The sequence below is a fragment of the Pangasianodon hypophthalmus genome, chromosome 3, assembly GCF_027358585.1.
Source record: "Pangasianodon hypophthalmus isolate fPanHyp1 chromosome 3, fPanHyp1.pri, whole genome shotgun sequence".
In the NCBI taxonomy this organism is placed as follows: Eukaryota; Metazoa; Chordata; class Actinopteri; order Siluriformes; family Pangasiidae; genus Pangasianodon; species Pangasianodon hypophthalmus.
The window spans coordinates 13,299,919-13,320,854 of record NC_069712.1 but is presented as its reverse complement, the minus strand read 5'-3'; the positions used below and the strand labels follow the sequence as shown (position 1 = coordinate 13,320,854).

General features: G+C 37.6%; 1 protein-coding gene across 2 annotated transcripts; it reads right to left on the bottom strand.

Annotated features, from left to right (window-relative positions):
- Positions 1 to 1,176: 1,176 nt before the first annotated feature.
- Positions 1,177 to 20,834, bottom strand: cfap43 (cilia and flagella associated protein 43). 2 transcript variants are annotated; one of them, XM_053232250.1, is made up of 38 exons: positions 20,690 to 20,834; positions 19,955 to 20,208; positions 19,395 to 19,491; positions 18,315 to 18,482; positions 18,051 to 18,216; positions 17,399 to 17,552; positions 17,211 to 17,293; positions 16,929 to 17,060; positions 15,800 to 15,916; positions 15,386 to 15,466; positions 15,107 to 15,255; positions 14,885 to 14,988; positions 14,635 to 14,799; positions 14,387 to 14,550; positions 13,422 to 13,589; positions 13,202 to 13,332; positions 12,946 to 13,075; positions 12,360 to 12,467; positions 11,710 to 11,787; positions 10,911 to 11,036; positions 10,592 to 10,696; positions 10,289 to 10,405; positions 9,998 to 10,195; positions 9,654 to 9,860; positions 8,643 to 8,732; positions 8,067 to 8,147; positions 7,856 to 7,981; positions 7,439 to 7,562; positions 7,249 to 7,352; positions 6,944 to 7,030; positions 6,762 to 6,850; positions 5,778 to 5,985; positions 5,389 to 5,501; positions 4,735 to 4,894; positions 4,431 to 4,595; positions 2,588 to 2,668; positions 2,337 to 2,490; positions 1,177 to 1,451 (listed from the first exon to the last, which is right to left on the bottom strand). In XM_053232250.1, exons 1-38 carry the CDS (start codon positions 20,821 to 20,823, stop codon positions 1,288 to 1,290), a joined length of 5,082 nt encoding a protein of 1,693 aa, XP_053088225.1. In that variant the 5' UTR covers positions 20,824 to 20,834; the 3' UTR covers positions 1,177 to 1,287. The 2 variants fall into 2 exon arrangements, with proteins under 2 accessions (XP_053088225.1, XP_053088226.1); XM_053232251.1 differs by lacking the exons at positions 2,337 to 2,490; positions 2,588 to 2,668 and having other exon boundaries at positions 1,217 to 1,451.
- Between the last annotated feature and the right edge of the window lie 102 nt (positions 20,835 to 20,936).

Here is a 20,936-nt window from a genome sequence, read left to right as displayed (position 1 = left end):
GCTGCGCAGATCAAGCTTGGTGAAATTCTTTGCAGAATGCAGTTGTTCCAGAGCTGTGGGGACAACTGGCAGCGGATAATCATACTTTACAATGATTTGATTGAGTCCTCTGTAATCTGTACAGGGTCAAATGCTATCCCCTTTTTTCTCTGTGAAAAAGAATCCTGCTGATGCAGGAGATGTGGAAGGGCGAATGTACCCTGTTACAGTGCTTCTTGAATGTATTCCTCCATTGCTTGTCGTTAAGTTATGGAGAGTGGATAAATTTAGTTATGAGGAGGGTGGTCCCAGGCAGAAGCTTAATCGCACAATCATAAGGGCAGTGCAATGGCAGACCACTGGCCTTGGTTTTATTGAATACTTCTTTAAGATTCTGGGATTCTGAGGGGATTTTCAAGGGCATACTATTTTATGGACTCGCCGATGTAGTTGATATTAACAAGAGCCGAGGTTCTTGGTCATTGAGGCAGTGAGATGACCAGTGAGTAATTTCCTTATCTGTCCAAGATATCTGTCAGTCATGTAGGTGCATCCAAGGGAAGCCTAATATGCTAAGGTGTTTGGAGGTCATGGCGACTAGGAAAGAGATGTGCTCCTGTTGCAATGCGCTGACTTGGAAGAGGAGAGCTGGGTACACAGGGTAATGATGCCATTGCCTATGGGTCCTACGTTGATAGCGTGGATGCATAGAGGGTGTTGTAGAGGTTGAGTGGGAATGTTCAATCTGTTTACAGTTGCTTTGTAGATGAAATTGCAGTCAGATCCGGAGTCAATCGGTGCTGCCAGGACAAAGACAATATCTGAGTGTTGAATTCTTACTTGCAGGGTGAATGATTGGTGAGACAACAAATGGAATGGACTCACTGTTGAGGAGCAGGTGGAGGGGTTCTTGCTATCCTCAGGGTTTTGCTTGGCTGCAGACTTGGTATGGAAGGGACATAGTCCCACGAAGTGGTCAGGTTTGCCACAGGTGTGTATTGGGAAATGTAGTCCTTGGCGGCCATGTTTGCAGGCCGCGGAATGTTCTGGAAAACTGAATTTCTTGTTGATTCTGGTGTAGACCTGACAATAGCATCACACCACCCCATTGTTGATTATTTAACTATAACAGCATGTCTCAAAGTAGGTTTATATGATTACATATGGAACTGAAGAGACAAACCAGGGTGACCTGCGACAGATTTATTCCACATTTTTGCACTTTGTTACATATTTTGCTCATTTAAATATGATTGTGAATAGTGTCTAACAGGATTTTGTATTCAAAGTTCTATATCGGATATGTTTCTATTGAGAAAGAGCAGGAAATGTTTTCATCCGCATGCATTCCAACTCAGCGCTCAGAATGGCTATGTCCATATCCTGTGCTTTGGCCAAGTCCACAAGGTTCTTCCTCTGCAGGATGTTTTGATAGCGTTGCTTAACTTCATGCTCTTGATTCTCCTCCATTGCTGAAGACACAGTAGTAAAGTTGTACATTATAATTATCGTTTAAAGGTACTGTCAATTGAATTTAATTTAAATGTTATTTAAACTTTTATTTAAATAGATTATACGGCCAAAAGTTTGCAGACACTTGACCATGACACTCATATGTGGGTCTTCCCCGAACTGTTGCCACAAAGGTGGAAGCCCACAAATGTATAGGATGTCTTTGTATGCTGTAGCATTAAGAGTTCCTTTCACTCTTCTTTCAAGGGGCTCAAATCTGTTCCAGCCTGACAATGCCCCTGGACACAAAGCAAGGTCCATTAAGACATGGTTTGCTAAGGTTGGAGTGGAAGAACCCGAATGACCAGCACAGACCTTGACCTGAACCCCACTCACTATGTTTGGGATAAACCAGTGCACCAGGCCTTGTTGTCCAACTTCAGTGCCCAACCTCACTAATGCTCTTGTGGCTGAATTTGCAAATCTCCACAGCTGAGTACTAAAATTAACAGAAAGCCTTCCCAGAAGGGTGGAAGCTGTTATTGCAGCAAAGGAGGTACTAACACTATATTAATGCCCATGGTTTTAGAACAAATGAAAACAAGCACATAGGGGTGTGATCAGGTGTCCACATACATTTGGCTGTACAGTGTAACTAATAAGTAGTAACTAACTAGTAAGTAATTAATAAGTAATAAATAAGTAATAATAATTAGATTTTCCTTTATCAAAATGTGGTATAAATCTATATTTGTTAAAATCATTCAAGTAAATATAGTAGCTCTTACATAGAAATAGGTTTTACAGAGAAAGGCTTGGGTTTACACAGAATGGGTTTGGGTTTAGAATTAAAGCTACTCTCTATTTTTATATTGTAGGGTTTTCATTTAAAAAAAGCTAGATACCTGTGGTTTCATAGATGTTTCTTCTTTCTGCAACAGTCACTTGCATGTTGGTCAGCTGCAGATCTAAAGCTGCATTATTTTCTTTTTTCACCTCAGCTTGTCTGTTCAGCTCCTTTATCAGCTTCTTACAGCTCTCTACATTCTTCATATAAGTCTAGACAAAAAGCCAGTAGTTGACTCATGCAGTATTAAGAACTTCTATGGTTTTACTTTGATTTTGATTCCTCATTCAAAAGAATGACTTTTATTACCTTCTCTTGTAACATTATTGTCTTCTCCAGAGTAGATACCTTCTTGGACATTCTGTTGTCATGGTCTGTCTCTGTCAGGTACTTAGAATTACATGGTCAGTGTCATTACATGTCTAGACATTCAGACAATATACTAGTTGCCATTTTTAGGTACAGCTACCTTGTAGCTACAGCCATTAGTCAATTTATCAGGTTCACCTTTCATACAGGTGACTTTTGTAGGTATGCAGTTACTGAGTGTAGCCCATCTTTTCCTATACAAATGTTTTCCAATTAAGCAGAGAGAGAGAGAAACTGGCTACAGTCAGAAGGTATACTCATAATGTGCATATATATGGTAGGGCTATCTGATAAAAGATAACTGTTAAATTCTCATTTTTGATTGGTCAGAAGGTGCTGATTAATGTTCTATAAGAGTGAGGCTCTGTAGGAATGGCAGTTGCGAGGCAAATCAGAGGTTTATATTAATGCACTCATTCTAATACACTATATTTTGTGGACACCTGAACATCACATCAACATATGTGCTTTTTGAAGCTCCCATTCCAGATTTAACCACCACACTTCTGTGGAATCTTTCCACAAGATTTTGCTCATTGATGCTCATTCAACCACAGGAGCATTAGTGAAGTTGGGCACTGATGTTGGGCATTCCAGTTCATTCTCCAGGGGGTTCAGTGGGGTTGAGGTCTGCTCCAAACTTGGCAAACCATGTCTTCATGAACCTTACTTTGTGCACAGGGGCATTGTCATGCTGGAACGGGTTTGCGGTACATGTTACAGGAACAGGTTATGCTTCCAACTTTGTGGCAACAGTTTGGGGAAGACCTATGTATGGGTGTGATGGCCAGGTGTCCATAGAATTTTGGCCACATAGTGGTTTTTATATTGGTTATTTCACAGGGGATTGTATGGTGGTTGTGCCATGTAATTAAAACCTAATAATGGGACTCATTTTTCAAACTGGATATGAATGGATGTTGTGGGCATTACTAAATGCAAATAAGCTGTGTCGAGAATGCGCTTTGAACTTTACAGGTGGTCAGCATACACAGAAGAGTACGAAGAACATCAGAGTTTCTGAAACTTTTGTAGAACCGTAGGAAAATTTTAGTTCAGTTTGGCTTAGGCAAACATTTACACACAACTTTATAAAAGATTGATTGAGGCCCATTAAATGATTTTAAAAAACATAAATATTGTTATTATAAAAATGCATAATCATTGATATGGCAAAAGTTTCTGTAAGGAGACATTTATTTAACTTGTATAAAAGAAGTTTTAGGTGTCGGTGCTTTGTACCAGTCAGTACATTTCCAGTTTCTCGGTAGCATGACAAGCTGTTAGGGGAGGGAATGACTATTTATAGGTGCTGAATTGTAAGTGATAACAGGAACTGACTTGTTTCTGTGATGTTCAACAACACTAAATGTAACTATATAAACTGAGAAAAGTATGACTTGTTATTCATTAATTAATAAAAACTATAATCGTTAGTAATTACTTCACTTTGTGATGTGTTGTTATAGGAGAACAATTAACTAAAATTTGATTTGATTTTGACTTGAACGTAGGGCCACATGCCACCACCCTGTCATATTTCATTCCTTACATATTTCCCAACCCCCAGTCTCAGTTCAAGTAATAGCATATTTTGTAGTCAAATGGCCTGACACTACACTTTCTGAAAAATGAATTTGTACTTCTGCCTCAGGGAAAGGTGTGAGCTGTATCTTTGCATTTACAAATGCATTACTCAGGCAAGGAAACTTTCCAATCAAGAATGTCCATACAATACATAGTTCTGCAACACGCCATCACCATAAGCGCATTCAGGCTTTACCTCTTGGAGTTCCTGAGACACATGCAGCATCTGAATGTCTCTGGCTTTGTTTTTGAGATCTTCTATCTGCCTACTCATCCTCTTATGTTCCCATTCCTGCTGAATTATTCCTTTATGAAAATCTTTGCACTCCACCATGCTGGTGATCTTCTGCTCTCCTAAAGCCTGGAAGAAAAGTTCTCTGTTCCACATTATTTGCACCCTGTATCACACTGTAGTACTGTATAGGTTCTCAAGAAATGAAATGGCAATAAGAATAAGCAGCAAGAGAAGGGAAGAGTGTAATGTTAGTTAGTCTGAGTACCCTGATGGTGTTGTTCAGGTCCTCCACAACACTGCGGTGGAGCAACAAAGCGTCTGAGTAGTCTGCAGTAAAGTCTCCAGCCTCCACCTCAACCTGGCCCTGTTTTACCAGAATCTGCACCATAACGTTGAGGCAGAACCTCGACCTCTCTTCACGCAGGCTGAAAGGAATTTAATGTTAAGTAAACAATTGTACAAGTATAAAAACTATAGTATGTTTTGAAATGTTTGCAAATGATGATGAATAAATATGATGATGATGATGAATTTCTTTAAAATATTACTTACTAAAAATATTTATAAAGCCCCTTTTTGTTGTTGCTATTTTTTATGACAGGATAACATCATGATGTATAGTAGCACCATGTCATGTCAAAAACCATGGTTTTCTCTACTTGCTCTTCCCTGCCCTAGTCCATGTTGATTGCTGATTGCCTGACCCTTGCCTGCACCTTGACCTTGATTTTGGATTATATCTCTGTTTACAACAATAAATTATGCTCTGTATATCTGCACTTGCGACTGTACCTGCATACCTGACGCATCATTTTAACCTTGTTCCTACATACCATAGACTAATGCATGTCAGTATTTTGAATGTTTCTGTACATGATGCTAATACCATAAAAAAAATTCAAAACTGTTAATTTCTTACCAATTAAGATTATCGACAAGGTTCTTGATTTCCATTTGTGCGTTCTCCTCCTCTGCTGTTCTCTTCTGCAGAAAAGTCTGCATCTCCGCTAAAGTCAGTGCCTTCATTTTTACCTAATACAAAAAGTGAAAATACAGAACATGCTTATTTGGCTTTATTTTGAGTGGCATGTTTTGGATCACTGCAATGTTCCATTATTATTACTTAACTGTGTCATTTTGTTACACTGGATAATAAAATTATCTATATTCACAGAAATCATTAAGGAGTCAAATTGATGGCAGATTTATAAAACTAGATGACCACTCCTTTAGTAAGAATTTTGTCACAGGAGTCATTCGCAGCAAACTTGTGCACTTGAGTAGCCATCATTGAGATCATTTTGTTACCTTCTGCTCACTCTCTACTTTGGTCCTCCTGGCCAGACAGAATCTCTCCCACACGGCTGGGTCCAGACCCTCTGGCATGTTCTGTGTTGCATCTAACTCCTCCATAGCCTTCATCATCTGTGAGAGTCCTTCTGCTGCTGCTCGACTCAGCATAGGAGATTCCTTAAACGAGCCTATCTTGTCTGTCTGTGTCCTCATAATCTGGATCCTGAGAAGGAACACCTTCTACTGTCACTGTTGCTTCACACAATCAAATGGTAGTCAGGACTAAATGACTCTATAGTCACATCCGAAGCAATATTATGGAAGATTCTACTTTCAGCACCACCATGAGTGGCAGCCTACCTACATTGCTCTCTGTCCTAAGGACATTTTTTTTATTGATTTTGCATGCATCTTGCATGATTATTCCTCTTCGTTTTCTATTTGTACTAAAGTTTAGGCTTGTACATGATGTGGATGGGAAAAATGATTTTCCTCATTGTGGGAACATTTTTTTTTTTTTTTGACTGCTTTCCCCATCCTGACTGGTGAGTCAGACATGTCCATTGTTTCAGCAGTATTTTTGCATATGTACAGTTATAAGAATATTTTTGTTTTATTTTGTTACACATATATATATATACATATATATATATATATATATATATATATATATATATATATATATATATATATATATATATATATATATATATGTGTGTGTGTGTGTATGTGTGTGTGTGTGTGTATATATATATATATATATATATATATATATATATATATATATATATATATATATATATATATTTTTTTTTTTATCAAATCTGCTCAGTGTTATTTGTATTGTCTTGAGTAAATGGCAAAAAAAATTCCTTTGGGATCAGTAATGTATTATCTTATCTTATTTTATCTTAATTAAGGCCAGATGGGTAAATTTTTTTCCTACTGAAGGTATTTTATTATTATTTTCCTATTTTTCCTATTGATTTTTGAAAGTACCTGGGTCTGCGCTTGTAGAGCTTGTACAGCTGGTCAACAATGTGTCCAGGGACATCAAAAAACTCTTTGCGAAATCCACTTTCAAGAAGCTTTGAAAAGGACAAAAGATGTAAGAGGCTATTTAATATATTACCAGGATCAATCATAGTATTATGGTTGATCTTACTTTATGATAATCTTACTTTATCTTCTGCTACTGTATTATCGTATATCTCCCGAAAGGCCTCTACATCCTCTCTGTGATTATTCAAAGTTTTCCCAATTTGATTCTGCCAACAGAAAGGGTGACTCATACATGAAAGCATTTTACAGGATATGAAAAACAATCTCATAGCCAATATAATTAACATGCCTCACAAGTTTCTTCATGCACAACTTGTCTCATGTTTAGGAGCAAGATGAGCTATGTGCATCACTCGTCTCACCCTTTTGTTCACGGTACTCTACACCCAAATGGACAACAGGAATGCAACCATTCAAACTGTACCTTAACAGTTTGTGCCTTCTCCAGTCTGTAGATCAGCTGTTCCTCTCTGTTCAGCATCTCTTCCTCAATTAGTAAGGAATGGAACAGATTGGTGATCTTTAGCTCTTCCTGAGGTACAAAAGTTATTATCCCTTACTTGGTATTGTAGGCTTATGTACTATGCCTTTGAACAGAGGTAAATTATATCAACTTGCCTGGTATACAATCATTTCTAATTTCACTTTCCTTTCAAACAGCTTGCTCAGTGTTTCATCAAAAGCCTGGGTGGCATCTTTAAGGGACGCCTGCAGTTTCTTCATCTCTGCCTCCAAGGTCTGGGGTCATAAATGATAAATGTTCAAATATAATAACATCCCTATATACAACTGAAGCTTAAAATGCTGAACTGCTGACAAAGGGGTATTTGACTTAGATGTTGACAGAAGACAGTGCCGCTTCTGATCATGTCTAGTAATGAAATTAGAACAGACCTTCTCTAATGCAAAGAATACATTAGGGAACACAAAAATAAACTGAGATTTTTATCCAGTTATTCATCAGTTCGCACATGTACAGAACACAATTATATATTCCTTATGAGATTAATTTAATGGCTAATAAATCACACCTTTCTATATTTCTCCTGTTCTTCACTGAGCTCCTTTATTTTTCTCTCATACTCTTTGTAGCTTCTTCTTTCGTCCTCTGTCCACTGGAGCTCAGGCTTATCAATAAACTCTGGTGGTGGTACTTCCTTTAAGTCAAATAAAAATTTCTTAAACTGTTTAATATAATTATATTCTAAATGGTTTGTGTTAAAATCAAACTGGCCACTATACCATACTCAGGATGTCCTCTTTTTTGACCTCAAGAACTCCACCCATCATATCATCCAAAGCTCGCTCTCTGATATTGTCCACCTAGCCAGGAAATGGAGAGCCACAAGAGATCATTTCAAAGATTAATGAGACATAATAATCAACACATTTTTTATGACATTTATATAAGGAACATACAATATATGGCCAAAGTTTGTGGATACCTGACCATAACACTTGTATGCACTTTTTGAACATCCCATTCCAGACTTAGTCCCCACTTTGCTGTTATAATTAACCTCCACTCTTCTGGGAAGGGTTTCCACTAGATTTTGGAGCACGGTTATGGAAATTTGCCCATTCAGCAAACAAGAGCATTACTGCGGTCAGGCACTGATGTTGGGCAAGAAGCCCTGGGGCACATCAGTGTTCCAAATCATCCCAAAAGTGTTCAGTGGGGTTGAGATCAGAGCTCTCTGCAGGTCACTCAACCTTAGCAAACTATGTCTGCATGGACCTTGCTTTGTGAACAATGGCAATGGCCATATAAATGTGTAGAAATGTGTAGAAACTTGGCATTACAGTTACTTTTTATACCTTTGCTGCAAGCCTCCTCTGCTCCTCTTCCTTTCTCTGCTCCTCCTCTCTCTGTCTCTGCTCAGGTGTCAGGTATATCTCAACCTTGATCTAGAAACATACACAGAATCTCAGGCATTGAGCCAGTTGTCCACAAAAGGCATAAATCAAGGTTCAAATAACAGTCAGCTTTAAAATCTCAAAAATAGCAATAAACTTTAAAATTGAATTTTCTCTCAAAGTGTTTCTCAAACAAACTTCAGAGCTAAACGGACATGTTCTAAATTCTTGTCCTGACCTGCTGCCTGAAACAGTAGCATCCACGGCTAAAGCCAGTTTTAAAATTTCTGTTTGGGAGCAATAAATTATGCAGAGTAAGTTTTGACATGAATTTCTCACTAGGAATCACAAGACACAGAGCCAAATTCAGTTTTAAACTGCACAGATCAGGTTCAGGGTAAGAGAATGGCAGGCAGCTACTCTGTTTACAAATGTTGCATAACAAATTACAGAACTATTTCAGACCACATCACCATTTCTTATTTACTTAGACAAATACTTTTGATAGTCCATACTATCATAAATACATATATTAAAATATATCAAAGAGATGTATATATGAAGTTTAATTGTACTGTGAAACTAAGATTGTATGTGATTAGCTTGACTGGCAGAAGCAGATCAATTCAATTCAACTCAATTTTAATAACAGACATTGCCACAAAGCAGCTTTATAGATTTAGATCTCTAAAGAGCAAGCCAGAGGTGACAGTGGCAAAGAAAAACTCCCTGAGACAACATGTGGAAAAAACCCTGAGAGCAACCAGACTCAAAATGGAATCCTTCCTCTTCAGGATGACACCGGATATTATGACTATAAATTAGTACAGTATACAGTTGTAAAGAGAAAAGGCAAACGGTGGATCTCAATCTTTTCCATATTTCAGTGGTTTAAAAACTACTGGACATAAGATGTTGATGCACTGATAATTTTGCAAGCAATATACAAGACCACCTTACTGGTGTTGTTACCTCAGAGTCACTGACAGTGAGAGCTCTCTCTGGTCTCTCGTTGTCGGTCAGAGTGGGCTCCCACAGGGTCTCCTGCAGCTCCAACTTACTCATAATCTCTGTAATGCGCTTGTTCTTCTCTCTTATGCGGTTGATCTCTTGCTCCTTCTGCTTGTACACAGCCTCAAACTCTGTGTTAAAAGCTGTTTTCACTTTGTAAATAACGTCCTAGAATTAAAATCATTCAAATAAAAATCTCTCTATATACAGTACGTATACATAAGTTTTTAACTTTGAGTTTAAATCATTTGTTCTTAGCATTATCTTTCTTTATAAATACAGTCAGGATAAAACGAGGATGTCACCTGTATCAGGGTGATCTGGTTGATCTTTTGGTCTCTTGTACGCAGACTGAACTGGCTGTATAAGTGAGGGTTGGAACCTCCATACTGAGCACTCAGACTACCTGTTAAAGCTGAGCTCTCCACCTCATGCCCTTTATCCTCCTCATCTTCATCTCTCTCTAATGGTGCCTTGTTGTTCTCCAAAATGTCCTGCTGCAACTTGGACACAACATAAGACATGTATGATGAACCTTTTGTGTTTTAATCTTTTCAGACTTTAGAATCTGCATAAGAATGTCTATGTGTACATACACTAGTGTCAGCCTGTTCGATCTTTCGGATGGCTTCTACCCTGTAAAGCTCTTCTAGTTCCTTTGCTGTGCGTTCCTTCATGGGAAAGTTATCCACTTCATACCCTGAGTGGAAGGCCTGAGGGGGCCATATTTTAATAAGAACACACACAGAAATGAGGATGGCAAGAATAAATTTCCACAAATATAGTACATAGACACTTTCAGAAACAGGAAGGTACCCATGCAGCTTATTAGACTTCCTGTGTAAACTTATACATTAAAGGTCACAAAACAGAAATGATGCTCTGTTCTTTTCTTTTACCTTAATGGCCTTCCCTTTCACGTTCATGGAGTCCCAGTACTTTTTCTTGAGAATATCGTGCAGATAACATTTTGCCAGGTTCTCATGCTCAATCTCCTTTCTCACCTTATATAATTCATACACAACAAAGTAATGGCTAATCCTAATACCATAAATATCTATTATTATGTATTATTAGAAATGTCAATTATATAAAAATGCTCAATTATAATATTAGAAATTGAGCACTGCCAGTGTAGGTAGTCACTCTGTTCAAAATGTCTTTCCACTGTAAAAATAACTAAAATAAAATAAAAAATAAAAGACACACTAGTTTTACCTTGGTGACTTCCTGCTTTCCCTCAGCTTGTAGTCTCTGCTGCTCCTCCATGTCCAGGTTAAATTCCAGCTGCTCCAGCTTCTCCATGTCTGGCAGCTTCTCATTCTCCTGCATCATAGCCTGGATCTGACAGCAAGGGAGCATGAGATATCTAAGTTATGAAATATTCTAATCCACATTAAATATTAAATATTACTGGTATGACAGTGCGGCTCCAAACTCTCAGGGATTCTTTAAAAATGGTACAACTAAAAAAAATACATAATTGTATGGCTCATTGTTGTATTGTTGTACAAACAACTAAAATCTTCTAAAAAATTAACAACTGCTTAATCAATAATTGCTTAAGCTCCCAGATTATTATTCAAAGATTTGCATATTGTTTATATGAACCATCATAAATTATTCAGTAACTACCATGAAACTATTAAGAAAGGTGTGTTGGATGACACACAGCTGACATGGATCTAAGGGGTTAAGTGAAAAACAGGACTATCTTCGTGAACAGTGCAGTACAGCTGGTTAGAACTGAGTGAAAGTGCATAGATAAATTACAGTATCCTTTACAATATCATTTTCAAATCAGTCAGAACAGGTAATTATAGTCCTATGTGGAATTTAATTAAAAATTTTTTTTAATGTGCTCACAACCATACTGATGAGATCTGCATGGAATTTCCCTAAAGTGTGGAAGTATTTTCTCAGTTATGAGTTATTATGAGTATTCTCACAAAACGTGTTGTGCTATACGTGATTACGGGTAAAACATTGCTGTACACTTTATTGTGCTGTTTCTTACTGTGTCCCGAAGTTCCTCTACACTCTTCTTAAGACTCCTCTTGGTCTCTGAAAACTGCTGGCTCTCCTCTTCGAGTACCTGTGAAGACGGCAGACTTCTTCATACTCTACGGAAGGGCAAGTGGGTGATAATGGTGCACCACCCCCCCCCCCCCCCCCCCCCCCCCGGTCTGCTGGAGATTCTCTTGATTTGTGGTAGATATCGCGAATGTACAAGACATGATACCAAACTGATGGCAGATTTGATAACTGGGTCAAAACTAGATGGAAATGATGCATGAAGCAGGGTGAGTAATGGCATATCAAAACAAACAGAAGATAAACTATGTTGTTGTTAACAAATGCTATGCTTTTGTGAATCACGGGTGGTCCTATAAAACCTAAAACCCATAATGAAATATGTAATTTCCTCAAAAACTATGAACAAAGCCCTAAATGCACACTGAAATACAGTTTTCGATTTTACAAGTTGAATACAGAAATAAGAAGTATCAATTATCTCCATTTGTCACCATAACGTTCAAGCTTTAATGTGATTTCTCCACAAACAGCAACATTACAACATTCTGCACTGATCTCAAAATATAATTTTGTTATTCTATTAGATATGTATAAAATGCAGTTATTGTGTTACAGAATTAGAACACTTACTGTATTTAGTTTATTATCCAGCCATGTGGAATTGAATGGAGTTGTAGAAGGCAGACTGTTATAACTCTTGTCTGTTATGTCAGTTGTTTCTTGGTCATTGTTACTGACCTATAATTTTAAAAAATACATATTTTAGTTTAATTCTTAGGAAAATAGTTATATTCTTACAAATACTTGCATCTCCAAAAAGCTTTAAAAATGGTTTTGTTAATATAAGAAGGTTCAGTTCTATCTCTTCAGTATCACTAAGGTATTATGTAACTGATTCTGCTCTGGAATAGAATTAAAAAATGTTTGACTTTCTGCACTAAACTCCCACACCAGTCTACTACTGTGGTATTTGCCTTTCAGATATTTGCCCAGCAAAATGTAATACTTTATTGTTGTTGTTAACAAATGCTACTCTTTTGTGAATCAAGGGTTGTCCTATAAAACCTAAAACCCATAATAAAATATGTCATTTCCTCAAGAAGCCTAAAGAAAAGCTATGTCAAAATAGTGATGTCAATGAAGTGAGAAGTGTAGAATTACAAAAATAATAACATGTAGCTCACTGGTTGAATAATACAACGCTGTAGTTCTTTACCTCTACTGGTGCCTGTGATGGCGGTTCCCAGTCAGCCATGTCACTGAGGATGGGGTTCTCTTGGGAAATTTTATCTTCAAAGGAGGCCACCATAGACAGGTCATGCTGGGTAGCTGCAGCCATCTTTAAACTGTTTAAATTTGAATTTTCCTACTTTAGGAACAATCGTTTAGAATTTTTCACCCCGCAGAAATGAAATAGAACTTTACAATACTGATACAATTTGCAGTTTCTATATAATGGCAAGAATTTCTACCTGAGCCTGCTGCAGACCAGTGAGCCATCTCGGAAACCGGTAGTGATAAGAGTCTGACTGTCAGGGGTGAAAGACACAGAGCGAATTCCTCCCAACCACCAAGAGTGGCACTGCTTTTGCACACACTTCTCCTGAATGAAACAGTTCAGTACAAGATGTCAGCGCAGTGCACTCCTAAACATGTGTAAAGTCTGCAAAACTGTTTTAACCCTGATATTACCAGAGTGGTGATGTCATGGATGCAAAGCAGCCCGTCTCTGCCGACAGACGCCAGCCAGCTCTGATGAGGTGAGAGACGTAGTAATGCAGGGCCGAGAGGATGACGCTCTACCTCCTTCTCTGGCCTCAATCTAATTATTTTCTGTTTGCTGGACAATTTATCCACATTCTGCAAATCAGATAAGACATACTTGTGTTAACCCTTATGCTTGTTTTGAGTCAAAATGAGCAAGAAAAAAAAACAATGCTTGGTCATTTACAACTGAAACAAACAAAGTGATATAAATGTGTTAAAAATGCAAATGTGCATGAAAATAAATGTGAAAAAATATTATTTTTATCCCTGTCACATTATATCCATCTTTTATGTTCACTCTACAGGATAACCCCAAGGTATGAAAAGGGTTTGTGTTTGTCTGTTTACGTTACTATTATTTACTATATATTGTTAATACTCACTATAGTGAATCTTTCTGCAAGGAAACGCTTATTTAACATTTATGGAAGGAGTCTTTAGTCAGTGCTTTGCAAAAGTCAGTAGACTGTCAGTAGAGAGTCTTCAGGACAGATGACTCTGTGCTTTGTGGTTTCTTGGTAAAAAAAAAAAAAAGATGCATTTTTCTCTCTTATTCACTTCAAGAGAAGGTAAGGAGATCACTGTTTATAGCTGCTATAATGTAAGTGACCATGCAAACTACCTTTTTTTCATGAATGTTCTACAACATTAACATTCATTAATATCATTCTTTATTCAATAAAAATTGTAATCATCAGCAAAGAGTTGTGGTATAAAAGGAATAAAACACTTTGGGATGTGCTGTTATAGAAAAATAATATATCTTCAGTGTGGCCACTTCGCATTGGTCCATATCACACAACCCCACTACTGATTATTTTCCTATAAAAGCATGTGCTGTCATGTTTTATTCCTTCTTTAATAACTCTTCAGTGCACTACACATCATACCTGTGGTAGCTGGAATCTCTGCAGAACTTTCTTCTGGTGACAATAACCAAAGATGTTTTTGGTACCCAGAACACATGAGGAAAGAGAGTGTGGGATCTCATATACACAGGTTTGAATAACTTGTTCTCGCAGGCGGCCATGGGGGTCCACACAATTTGCTGTATCTAAGAACACACGGATAGATTTAAATAATCTGTAACAAAAATATTACACATTTCCTTACCTGTGCTGTTTTATGAAAAATCTACCTGAGATCTGCTGTGTAGACACTGACAGCAACATGAACAGATTCCCTTCCTTATGTTCCTTAGCCTTCCTGTTCCTCTTCCCACTATTACAGAGCACCAGCACATCCACCTTCTTGCTCTCTTTCTGGTACTGGGTTGACAGACTCACGGTGGCACCCATAGAGTCTGAAAAGAATGACAAAGTAAATAAAATGTATGTCAGAGATAGACTCGCGTACAAAATAGCTTTATAATTACAGCTGTCATGTACCAGTGTATCCAATAATCTCAAATGCTTTAGATGGTCTTGCATCCAGCAAAAATATGTGTGAATGGAATGCTCCTGTAATCAAGAAATTTGCCCCTTGGTCGAAACTGTTGACAAAAACAAAAGAATGAGATTACACAATAATAATTTAAAATGATAAAAATAAATAAATCTGTGCACCTTCAGGCAGTCCATTAAAATGTTAGATATAACAGTAACACTTACACTAAATGCTCTACAGGCACATGGTACAGATGGACAGTGTGAACCAGTCGAGGTTTTTGTGCTCTGGTCAGATCCACAAACAGGACATGGCCTGTTACGGCTCCCACAGCTACGTACTGTGCTATTGGGCAACATGCCAAGCAGGTCACCTGTGTTCATATTACAGAAAATTTATAACATAAAGTCACATACAGGATGCTTACTGTATATGTGCCACTCATAAGAAAATCATGGTAGTGTTGGCGGGTGGAGGAATAAAATGAAAGGTTTGTCACTAACTTTTGTCTTTAGAGAGATGGATGCAATGCAATCTCCATCCTCCAGTGACCACAGCTGCAGCTCCCCAGACTCTCTGACTGACTGCAGTCACTCACAAACACACACATACACACACACGTGCACACACACACACACACACACACACACACATACACACACACAAACATTACATTAGCATTGAAATAGACATCTCAAATCTAAAAATGTAATCTTTAAAAAGAAAAAAGAATTAAAATAAATGTCTTACTGAATTATTAACATACTGTCTATAATAACTGAATATACCAAATTTTGCAACCAGATTATTGTAATAAACCAAAATTTTAAAGGCAGCCCAGATCCAATTTTAGCCATGACTATTCTCCACTAGTTATGAATACAGTGAGAACAAATAAATATTTGGTATCATTTTACCACACAGAGGTTCTTTTCAGTGTATATTGGAGCAGCAGCGATAAAGTCTCCACACAATACATCCAGAACTTTGACGACTTCATTTTTAAGCCCCGGATTGTACTTGTAAATGCGTCCCTACAAAACAGCAAGATTTTGAACAGGTCTTATAAACCTTATAAAAGTCTAATTTACTTAAATTATGTTGAATCAGCAATACTGCAAAGCACCACACATTTAAGTAAGAAATAAAACACAAAGAGGCATGCTGTTAAAGGAAACAACCAGAGCAGCTTGATAATTTTTCTCTAACAGCTTGCCCCAAAGTGTTTTATTCCTCTTACCACAGCAATTTGCCAGTGATGACATACTTCACTGATTAAATAACATCATATTATATGTTTATAGTTACATTCAGTGTTGTGGAACGTCCACAGAACAAGTTAATTCCTGTTACCACTTATGTTACAACAGCTGTTCCTTCACCAGCCTTTTTTCTTTCTCTTGAAATTAATAAAAGTCTAAAAAAAAAAAAAAAAAAAATGCAGATTGTCATGCTACTGAGAAACCAGAAGGTGGAAAGTCCTCTGAGACTTCTTCAATAAATGTTGAATAAAAGTTTCCTTAGAGAAAACTTCACCATATCAACGATTAGACATTTTATTTGTCACAGCATGTTTTTTAATCTATTTATTATTAATCTTAGATTATGTGGAGTGTCTGCCACTGATTGGTCAGAAGGTGTTGACTAATTTTCTGAAACAGCACAGCAGCACAGCAGAGTTGCTCTGGCTGCAAGGCAAATCACAGGTTTATATTAATGCACTTGTTTAAATATGTTATCATTTGTTAATAACAACTCATTCACTGAGACCTGTATGGTGGAGGTTCCACATAAACAAAAAAAATGTGTAGTTGTTGACGTGGTGAAGTTTTCTGTAAAGAGATATTCATTTAGCATTTTTTGGAAGGAGTCTCCATTGTCAGCCGTTTGTAACAGTGCCCTTTGTACCAGGGCTTTGCAGGTTTCGTATTGCATATTTTCTTATAACAGTGAACCCTGCCATGTTTTTCCCTAATTACCCACAGTCTTTTCAACAAAATAGAATTAGTGGCCACCAATTTGTAAATTAAAACCAATTTCACTTACAGTGGTTGAGGACAGCAGCAATGCTTCATAGTCAGGTGAAAAGCACAAACTTGAGACTGGTTCCACTAAAGCTAAAGTTTCCACCACTTTCACTTGGTTCCCTTTAATCTGGAGGGTTTGCAAAACACCATCCTATGGCAAAATAACATGAAAAATAATGAATTTTGTCAAAGCTCTAGATGGACGCACACCTTAGAATAAGTAGAGGGTCCAGAGCACATGATGACTCATGATAGCCTTTATTACAATTGTATATACTGAATGTAAATGAAATGCTCTTACAGGTCCTGTAGCAAACATTCCTTTACTGTGTAGTGCCAAGCTCTGAAAACTGCCTTCCTGAATCACCTGGCTCGCATCGGGATCTGCAAGGTACGATTAAAACCTTTTTCCAAACTCTCCCAGGACCATAGAGATATAAAAACCTAAGTATTTAACAGGTTTACTAACCAATAAAGCTTGCTCTTTACCTGAGGGGCTTTGCTTAATATGAGGGTTGTGCAGAATAGATACAAGGAGACTTTCAGTGTTTACTAGCAGCAGGAAACCTTCTTTAGTCCCAACATATAGATCTGAGGACACTGACCAGCAGATGGCACTTGGGCAGAGTCGAGGTTTCACTCGCTTCAGAGGTGAGTTAGAGTGAGAAAAAAAAACTGATAAAGTGACACGAGTAGACAAATCAGACAAACAATTCTACTTGGGTAGAATGTATTTATCTAAATTCTATTTTATAGAAACATTTGGAGACAGAGTTCGGAAAAATATTTGTGAACCAGTATGAAGAGGTTTTAAATCGTACTGCTTGGAAACAATGCAAGTTAAACCCACAACATTCTGAGCTTTAAAACAGGTTACTAACCATGTGTACCTCCACCTAGAGCTCTGGTTATGAGTGTGAACATTGCAACATATCCAGGAAATGGTTCCTTTACATTCATTATATCGTGGCAGGATTACCATTCTGTTTTTTATTATTATTATTATTATTATTATTATTATTATTAATTTTAACACTACACCATTGATTTTGTAACTGAATACTCTCCCCATTAAATATCAACAAATCTAATCTGAACAGAAAAATCTAAATGGGTTAAAGTGAAATAAATTTTTCATTACAAGTGAATTCAGTGCCGAAATTTTATCTGCTCTGTCACCGATCAGCCCTGCAATAGCTGAAGTGGGCATCTGAGGGCCAGAGTATGTCAGCTTCCCAGTGGGGACATAAGAAGTGTCGACCTCCTGCTCAACTACAGAGCCGTCGATGGCAGGGAGATCAATAACACTGAAAAACAAATTCAAAAGCATTCATGTTTAAGTCAAATACATTTCTTATTAGAAAACAAATAAGAGTGACATCTGCTGGACAGAGACCATATGTACCTGGGCTTCATAATATGGAAGTCGTTACTTCTCTCAATATTCCACACTGTTAGACATTTTGGATTCACAGCACAAATTTGCTGCCAGCTCATTGGATTGAAAAGTAGGGTTATGGCATCCTCTTCCTCCATTCGACTGTTACAAATTGAAATCCCCCTTTCCAAGTTCCTTTGAAAATATGTGTAAACTAAATAAGCAGTTTGTTAATATTGCATCTTCCATTCCCTTTATTTTTGTAAAGTTTATTCCCTTTATTTTTGTTTCCACATTTCATTCTGAATCAGACAGAGATTTTATCAGAGTTGTAACTAAACATTGTGGACATGTGACCATCACACCCATTTGTGGATCTTCCCCAAACTGTTGCCACAAAGTTGGAAGCACACAATTATTGAGGCTGTCTTTGTATGCTGTAGCATTACAAGTTCCCTTCACTGGAACTAAGGTGCCTAAACATGTTCCAGCATGACAATGCAAAGCAAGGTCCATGAAGTCATGGTTTGCCAAGGTTGGAGTGGAAGAACTTGAGTGTCCCGCACAGAGCCCTGACCTCGACCCCACTGAACACCTTTGGGATGAACTGAAACTGCGCCCTCGGTGTCCTCGCCAGACATCAGCGCCTGACCTCACTGATGCTCTTGTGGATGAATAAGCTCAAATCCCTACAGCCACGCTCCAAAATGTAGTGGAAAGCATTCCCAGAAGAGTGGAGATTATTATAACAGCAAAGGGCGACTAATGTGGAATGGGATGTTCAAAAAGCACAAATGGGTGTGATGGTCAGGTGTCTACAAACATTTGGCCATATAGTGTGAGTTACTATTGCCAAAACACACAGGAATCACACAAGAATAGAAGAACAGACTTCTAAAAGAGAGAGAGAGAGAGAGAGAGAGAGAGAGAGAGAAATATGGTTATATGCTTATATAAACTTCATATATGAATTTAGTCATGAAACTAGACTAAGACTAAACACAAAAACCTAAATGCAAGTGACATGGAATACATGTTAAATAACATTGTGTCTTACTATACATAAAGGTAGTTAGATAGCATATAGACCAGCACTAATGCTCATACCACACTGTGATGGTGTAGTCAGGTAAAGATGAACAGCTGGCTAAATACGGAGCAGTGTCACTCAGTGCGAGGGCTGTGTAGGCCAGTTTAGCTGTGCCTGGAAAATAAAAGCAAAACAGTTCAACCATGCAGAACAAAGCCAACAAAGCATAACACTAACTTTACATTTTATAGAAATTTGAAGTTATGTAATCTTCTAATCTTCTAACATCTTTTAAAAACTTAGTTTACTAAGGTTAAACTGTCATCAAGCTGTCCCAGGTCTATCCCAGGAACACTGTGTGCAAGGCAGGAATACACCCTGATTGGGAATATTATAATATTAATACGATTCTTCATTGGTGAAAAAGTATGTCATGTTAAGATTCATATGGTTGTATTCCAGTTAATCAGCTGACTCTTTAATTTATCATCATTAATTCACCCATTTGTTTTAACTGTTTCAGCTGTGTTCTCTGTAGTACAGTAACAGTTACACAGTAGTTTGCTTTTATGGATGTAATGGATTAATCTGGATTAATGTTGCCTTTTTAGAATGATGAAATTACACAAAAACCCACCTTTAAGCTCCCATCTCAGGCTAAGCTCAGGGTATCCATACACAAAAATGGATGGAAGACGTTTCTGCTCAGAAAAAGCGAGAGTTTTACAAAGTCCATTTGCTGTGAAGACCCCGATGCCATGACCAGGGCTCTGAAGCACTTTTCTTGTTTTTGTCTCCACATTGAGGAAGGTGATGTAATTTCCACAGGGGTAACAGGCTGTTTTTTTGTCCAAAAATGCAACTTTGCTGCTGGTGAACCCCTGCACCCACCTTGTGGGACAAAAGATAAATGAATGACTGACACACAAGCAGACCAACTATCAGGAATAATGTTGAGTACAACAACAATGTGCATGAATATTTCAAGTCTAACAGCTAGATCTCGACTCTGTATATCTGTTTATTCTCTCGTTTTCTTTCTTTTTCTTCCTATTTCTGCTTTTCTTATATTCTTTTCCCTCTTTCTTCTTTTTCACTTTGTTTTTCTCACACATTACAAGTCCATTTTCTCTCTTCCTCCCCTTTCTTTCTCATTATTTCTTATTCTTATTTAATTCTCTTGTTTATTCTCTTCATCATACCTCGAGCTAGTTCTTTCTTTCAGCTCGCTGTTTAGAAGCATAGTATCCAACTACTAATAAAGGTATTGGATATATCAGAAAAGGTCAAACTGGGATTAGAAATTTGTTGGTGAACTAACGACATTTTTTGAACTCGATAAAATAACCAGGTGACTTTTTCAGCTACTAACCTCACTTCCAAACTCCCTGAAACATCCATTGCAGAATGAAATGGCCGGCTCGTGATTAGTGCGTTACTACTGGCTACGTGTTTTCTTTCCCATGGCAACCATAAGCGAAACACAGCGGAATCACGTGGTACCATTGTTCGTTTCCCATTGGCTGCTGGTCCAAAAAAAAAAAAAAAAAACCGGAACAAGCTACGGCACACAATTAATCGAGTTTATGTGCAATAATATTACAAAAATAACGGCAAGT

What these genes read in the sequence shown, in the direction of transcription:
- cfap43 (XM_053232250.1), bottom strand. Translation starts at nt 20,823, where the DNA reads ATGGTACCACGTGATTCCGCTGTGTTTCGCTTATGGTTGCCATGGGAA. An exon ending in TGGATAATAAACTAAATACA is followed by an intron (nt 11,788 to 12,359) that starts GTAAGTGTTCTA and finishes CCGTCTTCACAG; the next exon opens with GTACTCGAAGAGGAGAGCCA. An exon ending in TCGAACAGGCTGACACTAGT is followed by an intron (nt 10,196 to 10,288) that starts GTATGTACACAT and finishes GTTGTGTCCAAG; the next exon opens with TTGCAGCAGGACATTTTGGA.